At 35.0% G+C, this 13,372-nt stretch overlaps 1 protein-coding gene across 1 annotated transcript in view; it reads right to left on the bottom strand.

Annotated features, from left to right (window-relative positions):
* Positions 1-1,077: 1,077 nt before the first annotated feature.
* The window catches only part of LOC139515868 (uncharacterized), an 80,983-nt gene continuing 68,688 nt past the window's right edge, over positions 1,078-13,372 (bottom strand). The window contains exon 11 of the mRNA XM_071305605.1: positions 1,078-1,506. Within this exon, the coding sequence (XP_071161706.1) occupies positions 1,178-1,506 (329 nt within the window). The 3' untranslated portion in view covers positions 1,078-1,177. The remainder of the gene's footprint in view (positions 1,507-13,372) is intronic.

Here is a 13,372-nt window from a genome sequence, read left to right as displayed (position 1 = left end):
TCAACCGTAGAAAGTAACAAACAGTTTGTAAAAATTTAAACTGACGAAAACTCTTATGCTTTTTGAGAAGATGCGAAAACAATAAAAACAGAAAACAGGGATACAAATTGTATAACGTTCATATGGAAAAGTGTTCTGTTAATCAGTTAAGGTTCTAAAAAGCGCAATAAATATTTGATATTACGTACAAAATATATTGCATCTTACAAATTATGTGTTTTATTTTTCGGCATTTTTTGTTGTTTGCCCGAACGATGATTGTGACCAAGTTTAGCTAAGATTAAACCGGTGGTTCCAGAGGAGAGTATTTCAGCGACGACAACATCAGACGAAAGACGACAAATAGTGAGAGAGACCACGTGGTTTATGTTCATAATATCAGAAACATAATTATGTTGTGTACTCCTAATTCGATATGAAGTCTTCAAAATGGTTTGATTTTCACGTGATTGTGAAATTAAAGTAATACATGTTGAGTACCCTTAAATTGATATCATGTTGTCACAAATTTTCGATGTGTACTTGTTTGATGAAGTTCAAGTACACATAAACATATGGTCATTTTGTAATTTCTTTCGTTCTGCAGTAACACGTTGGTAAAAGTAGGTTTCCCATTTGTTTATTCAAGTTATCTTAAAACACATCCATCCATGTGTAGTCGAAATGAGACGTTAAATCTGATGCATGCGTAGAGGTTTGCAGAACAAACGTGTCGTATTGATGTATTTTTGTCCTTGTAATGAGCATGCATAACGAAAAATGGCCACGGTGATCATTTGTTTCCGAATGGGTAAACATGTGTTCAACTAATGTCCCTGAAACATTGTGTAATAACTTTCGTCGCAAGTAAAAATGTAGTTACACGTTGTATTTGGTAAGACATTGATGCCTGAACTAATGTGACGTTGTATATAAAGTTTACTGTGGCAAGTATGATCAAATATTAGATGAATATTTTTTCTAACAAGCACCAGTGAAGTTTTCAACAACTTAACACACACACACATTGATCCACATTGCATAAAAAAACAATACTGTCAATGTCAAAAACTCCAAATTCTACAAAAAGGAACATTGTTTTTGCTTTCTGGCTTCTTTATGAAAAGAAATAATTCCTATAGAACTAAATATTTTACATAATTTGAAGATTTTACAGACTGATTTTGTTTAATGATTATCACTGACTGTTGACGTGTAGGTATGTTTTAGGCCATACCACTGCTTCAGTTTCTTCTTCGTACTGATAGTTTGTCGGGTACACAATTCGACAGGAATAGAATCCTTCATCACATTTATCAACATTTGAAATAACCAGAGATGGAAATTCTATTCTTGAACCATGATACTTTATACTGTCAACAATCACAGGTTCATCTACGCCTTTGTGTTCCTTGAACCAGCATATTGTGGACTCATAGGGTAACTGAGAATTTATATTGCAGTTGATGGTGCATCCACATCCTTTAGAAGCGGTTGTAGAACTTGGTAGTTGTACCTTTGCACAGACTGAAATTGTATTAAATAAGACTGATAACTTGGTATTTATGTAAACACTTGATAAAAGCTAATAAAACTCAAACATTTGTTCCTATACAGATCAAAATCCAATAATTCAAGCTAGAAAAAAAATAATATGATCGGATAAGAAAATCTAAAAAAAATGGAAAGTAATAATAAATATTTCAAATAAATAAGTTCCGTAGAATTATATCAAATATTTTAAAGAAAGATAATATGCAACAAGTATGTAAGTCTTGTCTAGTGTATCAAATTATAACTTAATATGATGCAGGATCCTCCTTGTACAATATAATATAAAAGATCTTACGGAGAATCCCCTCCGCCGTATTGGGATCGTGGTAACTTCAGTTACCATCATCCGCTTGTCAACAGTGCCTATACAGTTTAATGCATTAGCAAATTTGTAGTGAATATTCATAGTGTATTTGGGGTCCCGGTGGTCGAATAGTCTAAGTAGTCCAACTACTGTATCACTAGCCTGCCAACACTGATGATGTGAGTTCGAATACCGCACGGGGCAGGTGCACTTGACTGTGTAATTTTAATTGACTATGATCGTCAGTTTTCCTACTCTCCTGGCACCTTGGTTTCCACGAATAAAAACTAACAGCCACGAAATAGCACAATAGTATTGAAAGTGATGTTAAACACTAATTAATCAATCAATCATGGTGTATTTCTTAAATACAACTTTTTAAAATACCTAAGGTCTTGACTACTTGTATCCCATGCTTAAAAAGTGTGAGGAACCGAATTGCGCGCACTTTAAATAAATTAATGGTAAGTTGTTACAAGAAGACGTTATAGAAAATGAGGGACTGAATAATTGCATTTTGTCCTGTATATGCTGCCCTTACAGCGTAAAAATGTTAAAACTTGATATAATTCTGCGGTAAAGACTCTATATAATAAAATAGATCAACAATTTTACGCAAGTTATTTGGCACAAATATACATTTTTGTTGAAAACAATGTTGGCATTTGTACATGTAATTGTTCAAAGCTTGTTTGCAAACTGTTTCGTAGTAGTGTTATGTATTAGGGTTGAATTCTGTTCGAGGTCGGGGCTATTCCAGGTAAGGGTGTAAGGTCAGACCCGTAATGCTGTTTTTGATGTTTCTTGAGTATGAACGTGCTTATGGAGAATAAAGACGTGTTTGTAATGATGTCTTGTCCATTTATTTAGTCCCCGTAAAAGGCAAGAACATCTCATGGTGGAGGACTTCAAATGGATTAATTTGTTTTGTAAACCGCTTTTGACAATTTGTTTCAATTTTATACTGTGTAACTAACTGAAATATTTTTGTGAATTACCACGAGGATCGATTTGCGTGCACTGAAGCGTGACACTACATGGTTTTTACACAGAGACATTTCCGTTGGTTGTTGAAATTTTTGTACACATATGAGTCTTATTTCTAAAGCCGAGAAAAATCTCACCAACTTAAGTCCGAGGTTAGAAAATGTGGGAACTTTGAAAAATATACCTGTCGTTTTATCTGACAGTAACGGAAGGTATTTAAAGGATCAGACTGTAGATAAACACCCTGAACGGAAAATTGTATGGTGGATACATCACGGCACGACAGTACAACAGAATTTACAATGGTTGAAAGAAAAAGCTGTGAAGACATTTCAGGACTTAGGGCAGATACACATTACTCTTTTTATATGGTTGGGCACCTGTGACTTAACATTCAAGACTGGTAAATATATATTTTTTTTAAATCATCTGATTTTCAAGTGGTAACAGATCTTTGCCAGGATTTTCGGGATATCTACACCTTTATGCACAAGTTCCCAACAGTGCGACTTATTTTTCTTCAAGTTCCGTTTTATTCTATTTATTGGTGGAACAAGTTTCATAACCACCCTGACCCCGACCAGTTCTTAAAGAAGGACGATATTCTACATAAGCAGTTATTAGAAGTGAATAAGTACATCATCACTTTAAACGAATTTTTAGGACAAAACTCACCGGATTTCAATTTGGACATTTTGGCATCCAGAAAGCGGCACTACGATCTGCAAACGAGTTATAGTACATCGTTCGCTCTGTACTTGGATGGGATTCATCCGTCACCTACACTAGCGAAGCTTTGGCTTCTCAGACTTTGTTTAAGGCTTAATAAAGATTGTAATTAAAACATTTACCTAACTGATTGGTATGTTTTTCACAGATTTTCAGTTTTGTATGTGAGAATTTATCTCGCTGCTCTTTGTATTGATACATGAACATGGTTGTATGTATAGTGGTTCAGTGTATGTGAGAATTAACTCGCTACACAAGGCATTAAACAAAGCGTAATACATTTAGACTGAAGTATACATACAAAAGCGTAATATCATTCTAGCTCGCTAGACCCACAACTGTTGATTTTTGCTCTTTATATTAAAATGGCATCTTATGAATGTGTATGTGAGAATTTACTCGCTACATGTATAGGGTAATCCTGATCGTTGGTAACATAATTTTGTAAATGACTTCAAATCAACTCTCGGCAAATTTTTCTGATGACGAGTACGACAGCGAGGTCGAATTTGGATTGATATCAATAAAGTCGCCTGAAACCCCAATACTGCCTTTACCCGTTTCTATATCACCATTGTCCCAGTACTCTGACGATTCCCTAGAATTTGAACTTGAACAACCAAACTCTGTTATATCAGACGAATTTTTGTCGCTAAATCAGCTTCGGGAGCCAGATATTAATTATTTACTTACTCCGTCCCCAAAACTACCTTTGAACTTTTCAACATGTAATTCAAATCTTGCCATTTCAAACACGATGGAAAAACTAGCAAACTGTCGGAAATTTGGCGGCTATTCCCATGAAAATGCTTTATTATTTATTTCTGAGTTTGAATCATATGCAACCCTACATAACATTTCACCACTGGACGACAACCGTATAATAGCGGCGCTTCATTTACATTTGACTGGTCCAGCATAAACCTGGTTTAATTCACTATCGTCTGAAAATAAGGCATCATGGGAAGCTATAGTACATTTGTTCACAGATAAATATGTTGATTTAGACTGGCAAAATCCTACAGTTATGCTTGATAGTGAAATCTTTGAAAACATGTCTTTATCGTCAGGCCAGTCAATTGATGATTTTTATTGCCAACTTGTGGAAAAAGCAAATACATTGAAAAAACCTGATCACGAAATTTTAGTTAAATTCATTAAAGGGTTACCCGAACTAGCATTTTTTGTAAGAGCCGGTCACCATAGAGACAGTCCATCGGCATTAGCAGCCGCTAAAATGGGAGAAGCTTATGGGTATAGGAAGGCTGAGCTACAAGTAGCTACGGCAAGTAAACAGGCAAAACCTAGTGATAAACGTGACTCCGAGTTCGCCTCCTTACAGTCACAAATAGACACTCTCACTAAGGCAGTCCAAAATTTAACTACATCTAAAACTGATGAAAGTACAAAACAAAACAGACGTACCGATCGATTTGCTTATAGTCGTCAGCAGGCAACTTATCCCCCTCAGGCAACAAACAGTCGTCAGCAGGCAAAAAACAATCTTTGTTTCAATTGTAATTCGCCAAATCATATTAAACGTTATTGCAACTGGAACGGACAAGGAGTTAGCAGTTCCGATATCACATGTCAGTTGTGTGACCAAATTGGTCATCCAGCGGTTAATTGTAAGAGACTTTCGGGAAACTGAAGAGTCCCGGAGAACACCAGGCACGGTCTTTCGGGAGGACTGATATAGGTGCCAGATGTCGTAGTCGTTCGCCTTCTAGGTCATTTATTAACACTGTTCAATCTGAACATTTTCAAACTTCCGATGATGAAATGCAACACTGTTCTACATCAAATATGGAACGCCGGAATAAGTTTATTTATTTGCCTGTACAGATTTTGAATTTGAAAATTGCAGCCTTAGTAGATACGGGAAGCTCAATAAATGTAATTTCACAACAATTATTTAATTCAATACCTGAAACTCACAAGTCATGGGTAAATTCAACTAGTGAGAAAATTGTTTTAGCTAATATTAACCAATCTGTTAACATTATTGGTGTTTCACGAATTAAAATACAAATTCCACAAGGAAAACATTGGATTTTAGTACATGTATTTTCACAAACATCACATCCGTTATTATTAGGCACAGACTATTTGGTCTCGAAGAACATAATGCTAGATTTTTCAAAGTTGACCGTATGTTCCCGTTTCTGTAAAGTGAAAAATCAACAGCGTTTGTCAGTTTTGCCAAATTCTGAGATGATAGTATGGGGCAAAGTTCATAATGATATTTTACATGGTATGCAAGGAATATGCACGAACCATAATTATTTGTTTAAATTAGGTGTTTTAACAGCGAAATCGGTAGTTTCTGTAAATAAAGATAAACTCGTGCCTGTCAAACTGTTTAATTCTACAAATGAAATAGTTGATATTCCAAGGGGTCAGATTGTTGCGAAATTTGAGATACTTGACAATGACTCTGATTTAATAGCTACATGTATAGGAAATAGAGAAAATCCAGAGGTTAATAATGTACAGTTTTCGACCGAAAAGTGTGAAGATGGGGAACTTAGTGGGACAAAATTTTTCTCCTATTTTGATATTCCAAAACATTTATCTGAGTCTGAACAAGGACAATTGAAAGGGTTTTTAAAATCGCATGACAACATATTTGTAACAGACGTAGTGCAACACAAGATTATACTAAAACCGGATTTCAAGCCAAAATATCAGCGATCGTATCGCCTTACCCCAGATAAAAAAACAAGTACTTCAGGATCATCTCGATCATTTGCTAAAACAAGGAATAATTTCCCCGGTTGGTGAAACCGAAGATATACCCATCACAAGTCCCATAGTGTTAGTTTCAAAAAGAGCCAAGGAGTCCCGAAATAGCCAAAATAGCGATTTCAATCAGTCTTCAAACAGTCTCTCTCAGTTCAGATTTTGTTGCGATTTCCGTTATCTAAATTCTCAGTCTCAGCAGTTTTTTTATGGACTACCAGAATTACAGGTTTTAACAGAGTCTTTCTCAAACAGGACCCCGAATTTCATAACTCATATCGATTTAAGTTCAGGATTTTTTCAAATGCCTATATCTCCAGACAGCCAACGATATACCGCATTCAACACTTGTTACGGTACATCAATTTCTCCGCCTACCAATGGATTTAAGTTCATCGCCAGGATCATTTCAACTTTTAATCGACAAAGTGCTCCATGGGTTAACATTCAATTCTTGTCTGTGTTTTTTAGATGACGTTTTAATAACATCAGAAACCTCTGAGCAACACCTTAGTGATTTACATGAGGTATTTAATCGTTTACAAGCCGCTGGCCTAAAATTGGGCCCTAAGAAATGTCATTTTGCACAGAAATCTTGTTTGTTTCTTGGCCACCTTATTTCTAAAGACGGTATACAACCACCACCTGATCGAATTACAGCAGTTCAAGAATATCCGTCACCCCGATCAGTACGTGAGCTTCGCCGTGCACTAGGTCTGTTGAACTGGTTCAAGAAATTTATTCCAAATTTTAGCGCTGAAATAGAACCTCTAACCAAACTTCTTCGAAAAAACGCCAAATTTCGTTGGACATCAGAACAAGAAAATGCATTTACCAAGTTGAAATCTTTATTGACAAATTCTCCGATCTTAGCATTTCCAAATTTTCATACTGAGTTTTATTTAGCAGTGGATACCAGTTCTAAAGGTATAGGATACATGTTGTACCAGTATCAGGAGACAGCTAGCGATAGTAAGGAGGTCAGTGTAATTCGTTTTGGTTCTAAGTCATTAAGCAAATGGCAAAGATCGTACGGACCTACAAAATTAGAATTGGTAACAGCTATTTTAGATTGTGCAATGTATTTGAGGGGTCGTAAATTTATTGTCGAGTGCGACCACCAGGCCCTATATTTCAAAAACAACTTAAAGGGGCCATATATGAACGCTGGGTAGCAATATTGCTATAAACCGGCAAAAGATATGCAGGTTGCAGACGCTTTATCTCGGTCAACTCGATTGACTAGTTGTGAAGGTATATTGATAGTCCTGATCAAAAGGACCCATTTTTTCCGTACGTTTCAGTTAAATTCACTGATTCAATTGAAATTTTTAGACATGGTGATTTTAGTAAGGACACTTTTCAAAAACTGCAAGTGGGGACCCATACTTTGGACCTTTTATATCATATTTTGAACAGAATAAATTATCCTTTTCACAGAAAGCTGCCAGAAAACTTCTAATCGAAACTCCAAATTATGACATGGTGGATTGATTGCTTTTTCATACTCGCACAGCAAAGTGTAAACGGACAAAACTTTTCACTTCCTATCAACTAGCGTTACCAGAGGTCGCTATTAAAACCGTTCTTCGATTGTACCATGACTCACCGTTAGGTGGACACGGTGGCATTCAACATACAGCGGACATGTTAAAAGAACATTATTCTTTTCCGAAATTATTACAGAGTGTGACGGATTATGTTAGAAGTTGTCACGATTGTCAGAGCCGAAAAGTTACTCAAGTTAAAACAAAAGCAGGTATCGTCGCTTTTAAGACACCTGAAGCGCCTTTTCAGGTTTGGCAAATGGACCTATACGGACCCGTACCAGTGTCAGCAAAAGGAAACTCTTATATATTTACAGCCGTCGATGCGTTCACAAAATTTTTAGTTGCAGAGCCTATACCAAACAAGATGCGTTGACAGTTGCGGAAGTCTTGTTTAAACTTGTATCTCAATATGGAGTTTGCGATACTCTGATCAGTGACCGTGGTTCGGAAGCCACCGCTCGTGCAATTAAGGAAGTGTGTCGATTACTAGAGATAAATCAGCAATACACACCGAGTTTTACTCACCACTGTCTTGGTTTGTGTGAAAGAACGCATAGAACGTTTGCAGAACGCATGACGCCTTACATTCAACAGGGAAAACATTGGGAGGATATGGTACCATCTATTTTATTTTCATTAAATTCAACTGCCAATGACAGTGTAAAATATTCACCTTTTGAAATTCTTTACGGCAGTCGTCCTAAATTTCCTTTGTCGGGACACGTTCGTGATTTGAATTTAGCGTCAATCCCAAAAGATTATCATGACTATCTTAAACAATTTTCCGAAAGATTAAATATTATTCGGAATGAAGTAAAGGATCACGCACTAAAGTCGCAAACAGCAATGATGGAACGCCCTAATCAAAAAGTTCATAACTTAACATTAAGACTTGGCGACTTTGTATATATGAGTATAGACACGACAGGTCCAGGACATAAATTTAAATTCAAATTTGAAGGACCATATGTTGTTGAAATAGTGAAAGTCCACACTTATATACATTAAAAGACCAGACTACATCTAAAATTTTCCCGTCAATCCATATTAACAGACTAAAGCCGGCATATGTTCGCAAACCTAATCAGTGTAACTATTTCATGGATCCAGTTATTACAAATGTCAATCAGTTCACAGTAGAACACGATTTACTATCAGATGAACATTCGGAACACAGTGAGAAAGATAGTCCATGCAATGATCTTGTTTCATCCGAAAATAAATTATCCAATGTCCCGGATGTAAGCACATCAGAAAATAATTTACCCGTGCGACGTTCTAAAAGGACACACAGAAAACCCATGCGTTTCCGAGACACTAATTTTACGACACCTGAATCGTCCACAGATAGTCATATCAAAGACAATGTTAAAATCAAACGTATACTAGCTTGTAAAATAGTGAACGGTACACATAAATATTTAGTTCATCTTTGTGGCGAACCTGCACAGAACGCACGTTGGATGCATATTTCTGATCTCAACGTTAAAGCCAAAGAGATTATTATTAAAAGGCCCCCGCCTATAATAAATTAAGTATATTATAGCTTGGGCGTGTGGAAATTATTCCGCCGCTTACAATGAAATAAATGATCAAAGTAGCGTCTGCTCGTAACTGCATAAGCGTGTGGGATTTTCACTGCCGCTAGTTCATAAGTATCCAGAGATAAAGTTTGCGTAACAAAGTAATGTAAGAAAAAGAAAAGAAAAGAATCACCAGCATCAACTCTGTTGCACCTGATATTTGTGTGAGGGTTATCTCGCCGTCATTCGTATTCTTGTATATTGTATAAACAATTTGATAAATTTTGAACTGTTAATTGAAGCACTTTATTAATGTTAATCGTTTGTTCAAATTTATTGCATTTCATTATATTTTTGGTTGACTTGGAATAGCCCATTTTTTTTAATAAGTGTGCATAAATTCATTCAAGATTTGCATATCAGTTTTCACTATTTGCACATAACTGATTTTCATCAAATTTGTTCATGATAATGGATATCATTGGATAGCGTGTACATTTGATACAGTAGAATGAATGTTCATGTGGAATATTGTCAGTAGCGGTGTGATAGAAATCATAAATTGCCGTTTCAAGAGGTGTTGCTTTTCTGAAACATGTTTCATTAACTATAAATACGGATCCAAGAGTCTGTGAGAGAGAGTAGGGGGTGGGGGTATGAGAGTGTGAGAGAAACAGTTATGGTGAATGAAACCTATTGTGGAAAGCTCATTTTCAATAAGAGGTAGCGGTCTCTGTTGGTTCCTTATCGATGTATAATAAACAGCTACAGTCATGACAACATTGTTTCACTTATATATATGCTATTTTACAAATAATTGTATTGTGATTTCATAACGTTATCAAATTTTACTAGAGCATATGAGTAAGATGTGAGATTGTAGAGCAAAGAGTTGAAACGTATATTTCAATAAGATTTTTGCATATGGAGTCGTATTGTACTGGAGATTGTTTTTTATAAATTGATATTAACATAGTATTATGGTTTGAACTGAATTCAACCTGTGGAAAAAAATTATCCAAATTTTTGCTAAGCGGGGGGATGTTATGTATTAGGGTTGAATTCTGTTCAAGGTCGGGGCTATTCCAGGTAAGGGTGTAAGGTCAGACCCGTAATGCTGTTTTTGATGTTTCTTGAGTATGAACGTGCTTATGGAGAATAAAGACGTGTTTGTAATGATGTCTTGTCCATTTATTTAGTCCCCGTAAAAGGCAAGAACATCTCAGTAGTATAAAATCGACGAAAATGTCAAACTATAACAAGTGTCTATGTGCCACCGTTTTATTATATGAAAAAGTTTCTTCTATCTATATACATGTTGGAAGGGAGCAGAAAACTCATTTGTATAAAAGTTGGAATCAAAAAAGAAAACTGTCAATACTCAATGCACAATACAAAAACACCAATTAACATAATAAATGTGTGGTTAGCTAAACGTGATGGGAAACCCTCATGAAATGGCACCAGGTGCATTAAGTTTGATTGAATCTGTCAATCTGTCAATCTGTCAATCAGGTGTGCCTTAAGAAAGTTTAAAAAAATACTTCCATTATCAAAAAGACATAGACAAAAGTATTTGCCACACATCTACATTCTAAATGTCAATTCAATTGTATAAAGTCGTTTATAAGAAAATAAAATAGACCAAAATAGCTACCGTTTTATTTGTATAAATGATTAATCGTTGTTTGCTTAATGTCAAGTGAACAATATTTATTGCATGTTCAGGACGATCTGATAGCAATTTAAATCACCTGTTATTTTTTGGCATAAATCTTTCATTAATGATTATTTTCAATATATATCAATGAGCGGCTTAAAAATGCCACTTAAATGTTCATTGTATGTCATATTTTCTTCAAAAGCAAATAAATGCATTTTACCCATATAGTCCAATTTACACATAGTGTCTATGTTTCTTGACATACAAGAAAATAAAATACAAAATGTATACTAGATTCATTTAATAAACATACACAACTTGAGTAAAATTGTCCTTAACGTGCAATAACTACTTAAGGGGTCAATTGACAATTTTGGTTATTTTAACTTTTTGTAGATCTTACTTTGCTGAACATTATTGCTGTTTACAGTTTATATCTATCTATAATAATATTCAAGATAATAACAAAAAATGCAGTGCAATATGTCCTTACAAAAAACAATTTAGTGGCAGCAACCCAACCACGGGTTGTTCCATTCGTCTGAAAGTTTCATGGCTAATGATCTTGACCAATTGAACAATGTTACCCCCATGTCAGATTAGTTTAAAAGCTTTACTTTTTCAGATATAAGCCAAAAATGCATTTGACCCCTCTGTTCAAATTTTAGCCATGGTGGCCATGTTTGTCGATGGATCAGAACTTCAGAGACAATTAATAAACTACATGTAAATGTAGATACCCTGTGGAACATTTAGTTAACGTTTGAAGGTATTTGACCCAGTAGTTTCAGAGGAGAAGATTTTTTAAATAGTTTACGACGACAGACGATGACGGACGCCAAGTGATGGCAAAAGCTCACATTAGCTAACCAGATGCTCTGCAGAGCGCAGCTTTATACTACCGCAGAGGTTGAACCATGAACGGTTGGGGCAAGTATAGACACAGCTCTAAATTTGGATTGTGATTAAATAGTTGACACAGCATAGGTTTCGGACACAGAATGAATGTGGTCTAATGAACTTAAAATATTTTGTTTTCCTTTGAGCAATTCACTATGCTGTTGAACATTAATCCTCTCAAAAAAATGTTTGAAGAAATTTTCTTTTTATTTATGAAATCTGAAATGAGAAAAATTATACCCCCCCCCATTTTTTTCACATCCCCCTTTCCCTTTTTCCAAAACTGATCTCAATTCAAATTTCTAATGGAGTTTGAAACAATAACTACTCATTTAAATGCATCATAAAACATTAAAAAGTAACAAAAGGTGCTTGTTATCACTGAATGGTAAAGATTGTTTTAATTTATCAGTTGGTAGTAAAAGTGAATATACATTGTTTATTGTATAAAACAATGATTTAAGTTGATTCAACTACTATTCTGGACAAAGAAAGATAACTCCAATCAATTGAAAATTTCTTGATATTGCACAATATTGTGCAATTAGATATTTCTTGCTATTGCGCAATACTGTGCAATTAAAAATACTTGCTATTGCACAATACTGTGCAATTGAAGATTTCTTGCTATTGCTTAATATTGTGCAATTGAAAATTTCTTGCTATTGCAAAATACTTAATATAATAATTTTGGATCCTGTTTTGAACCAACTTGAAAACTGGGCCCATAATCAAAAATCTAAGTACATGTTTAGATTCAGCATATCAAAAAAGCCCAAGAATTCAATTTTTGTTAAAATCAAACTTAGTTTAATTTTGGACCCTTTGGACTTTAATGTAGACCAATTTGAAAACGGGACTAAAAATTAAAGAAACTACAAACACAGTTAGATTTGGCATATCAAAGAACCCCAATTATTCAATTTTTGATGAAATCAAACAAAGTTTGGACCCCGATTTGGACCAACTTGAAAACTGGGCCAATAATCAAAAATCTAAGTACATTTTTAGATTCAGCATATCAAAGAACGCCAAGGATTCAATTTTTGTTAAAATCAAACTAAGTTTAATTTTAGACCCTTTGGACCTTAATGTAGACCAATTTGAAAACGGGACCAAAAATTAAGAATCTACATACGCAGTTAGATTCGGCATATCAAAGAACCCCAATTATTCAATTTTTGATGAAATCAAACAAAGTTCAATTTTGGACCCTTTGGGCCCCTTATTCATAAACTTTTGGGATCAAAACTCCCAAAATCAAACCCAACCCTTCTTTGGTGATCATAAACCTTGTGTTTAAATTTCATAGATTTCTATTTACTTATACTAAAGTTATGGTGTGAAAACCAAGAATAATGCTTACTTGGGGCCCCTTTTTGGCCCTTAATTCCTAAACTGTTCAGCCCTCAACTCCCAAAATCAATCCCAACCTTTCTTT

This window comes from Mytilus edulis, chromosome 3 (assembly GCF_963676685.1).
Source record: "Mytilus edulis chromosome 3, xbMytEdul2.2, whole genome shotgun sequence".
Lineage (NCBI taxonomy): Eukaryota > Metazoa > Mollusca > Bivalvia > Mytilida > Mytilidae > Mytilus > Mytilus edulis.
This window is presented reverse-complemented; position numbering and strand designations above follow the sequence as displayed.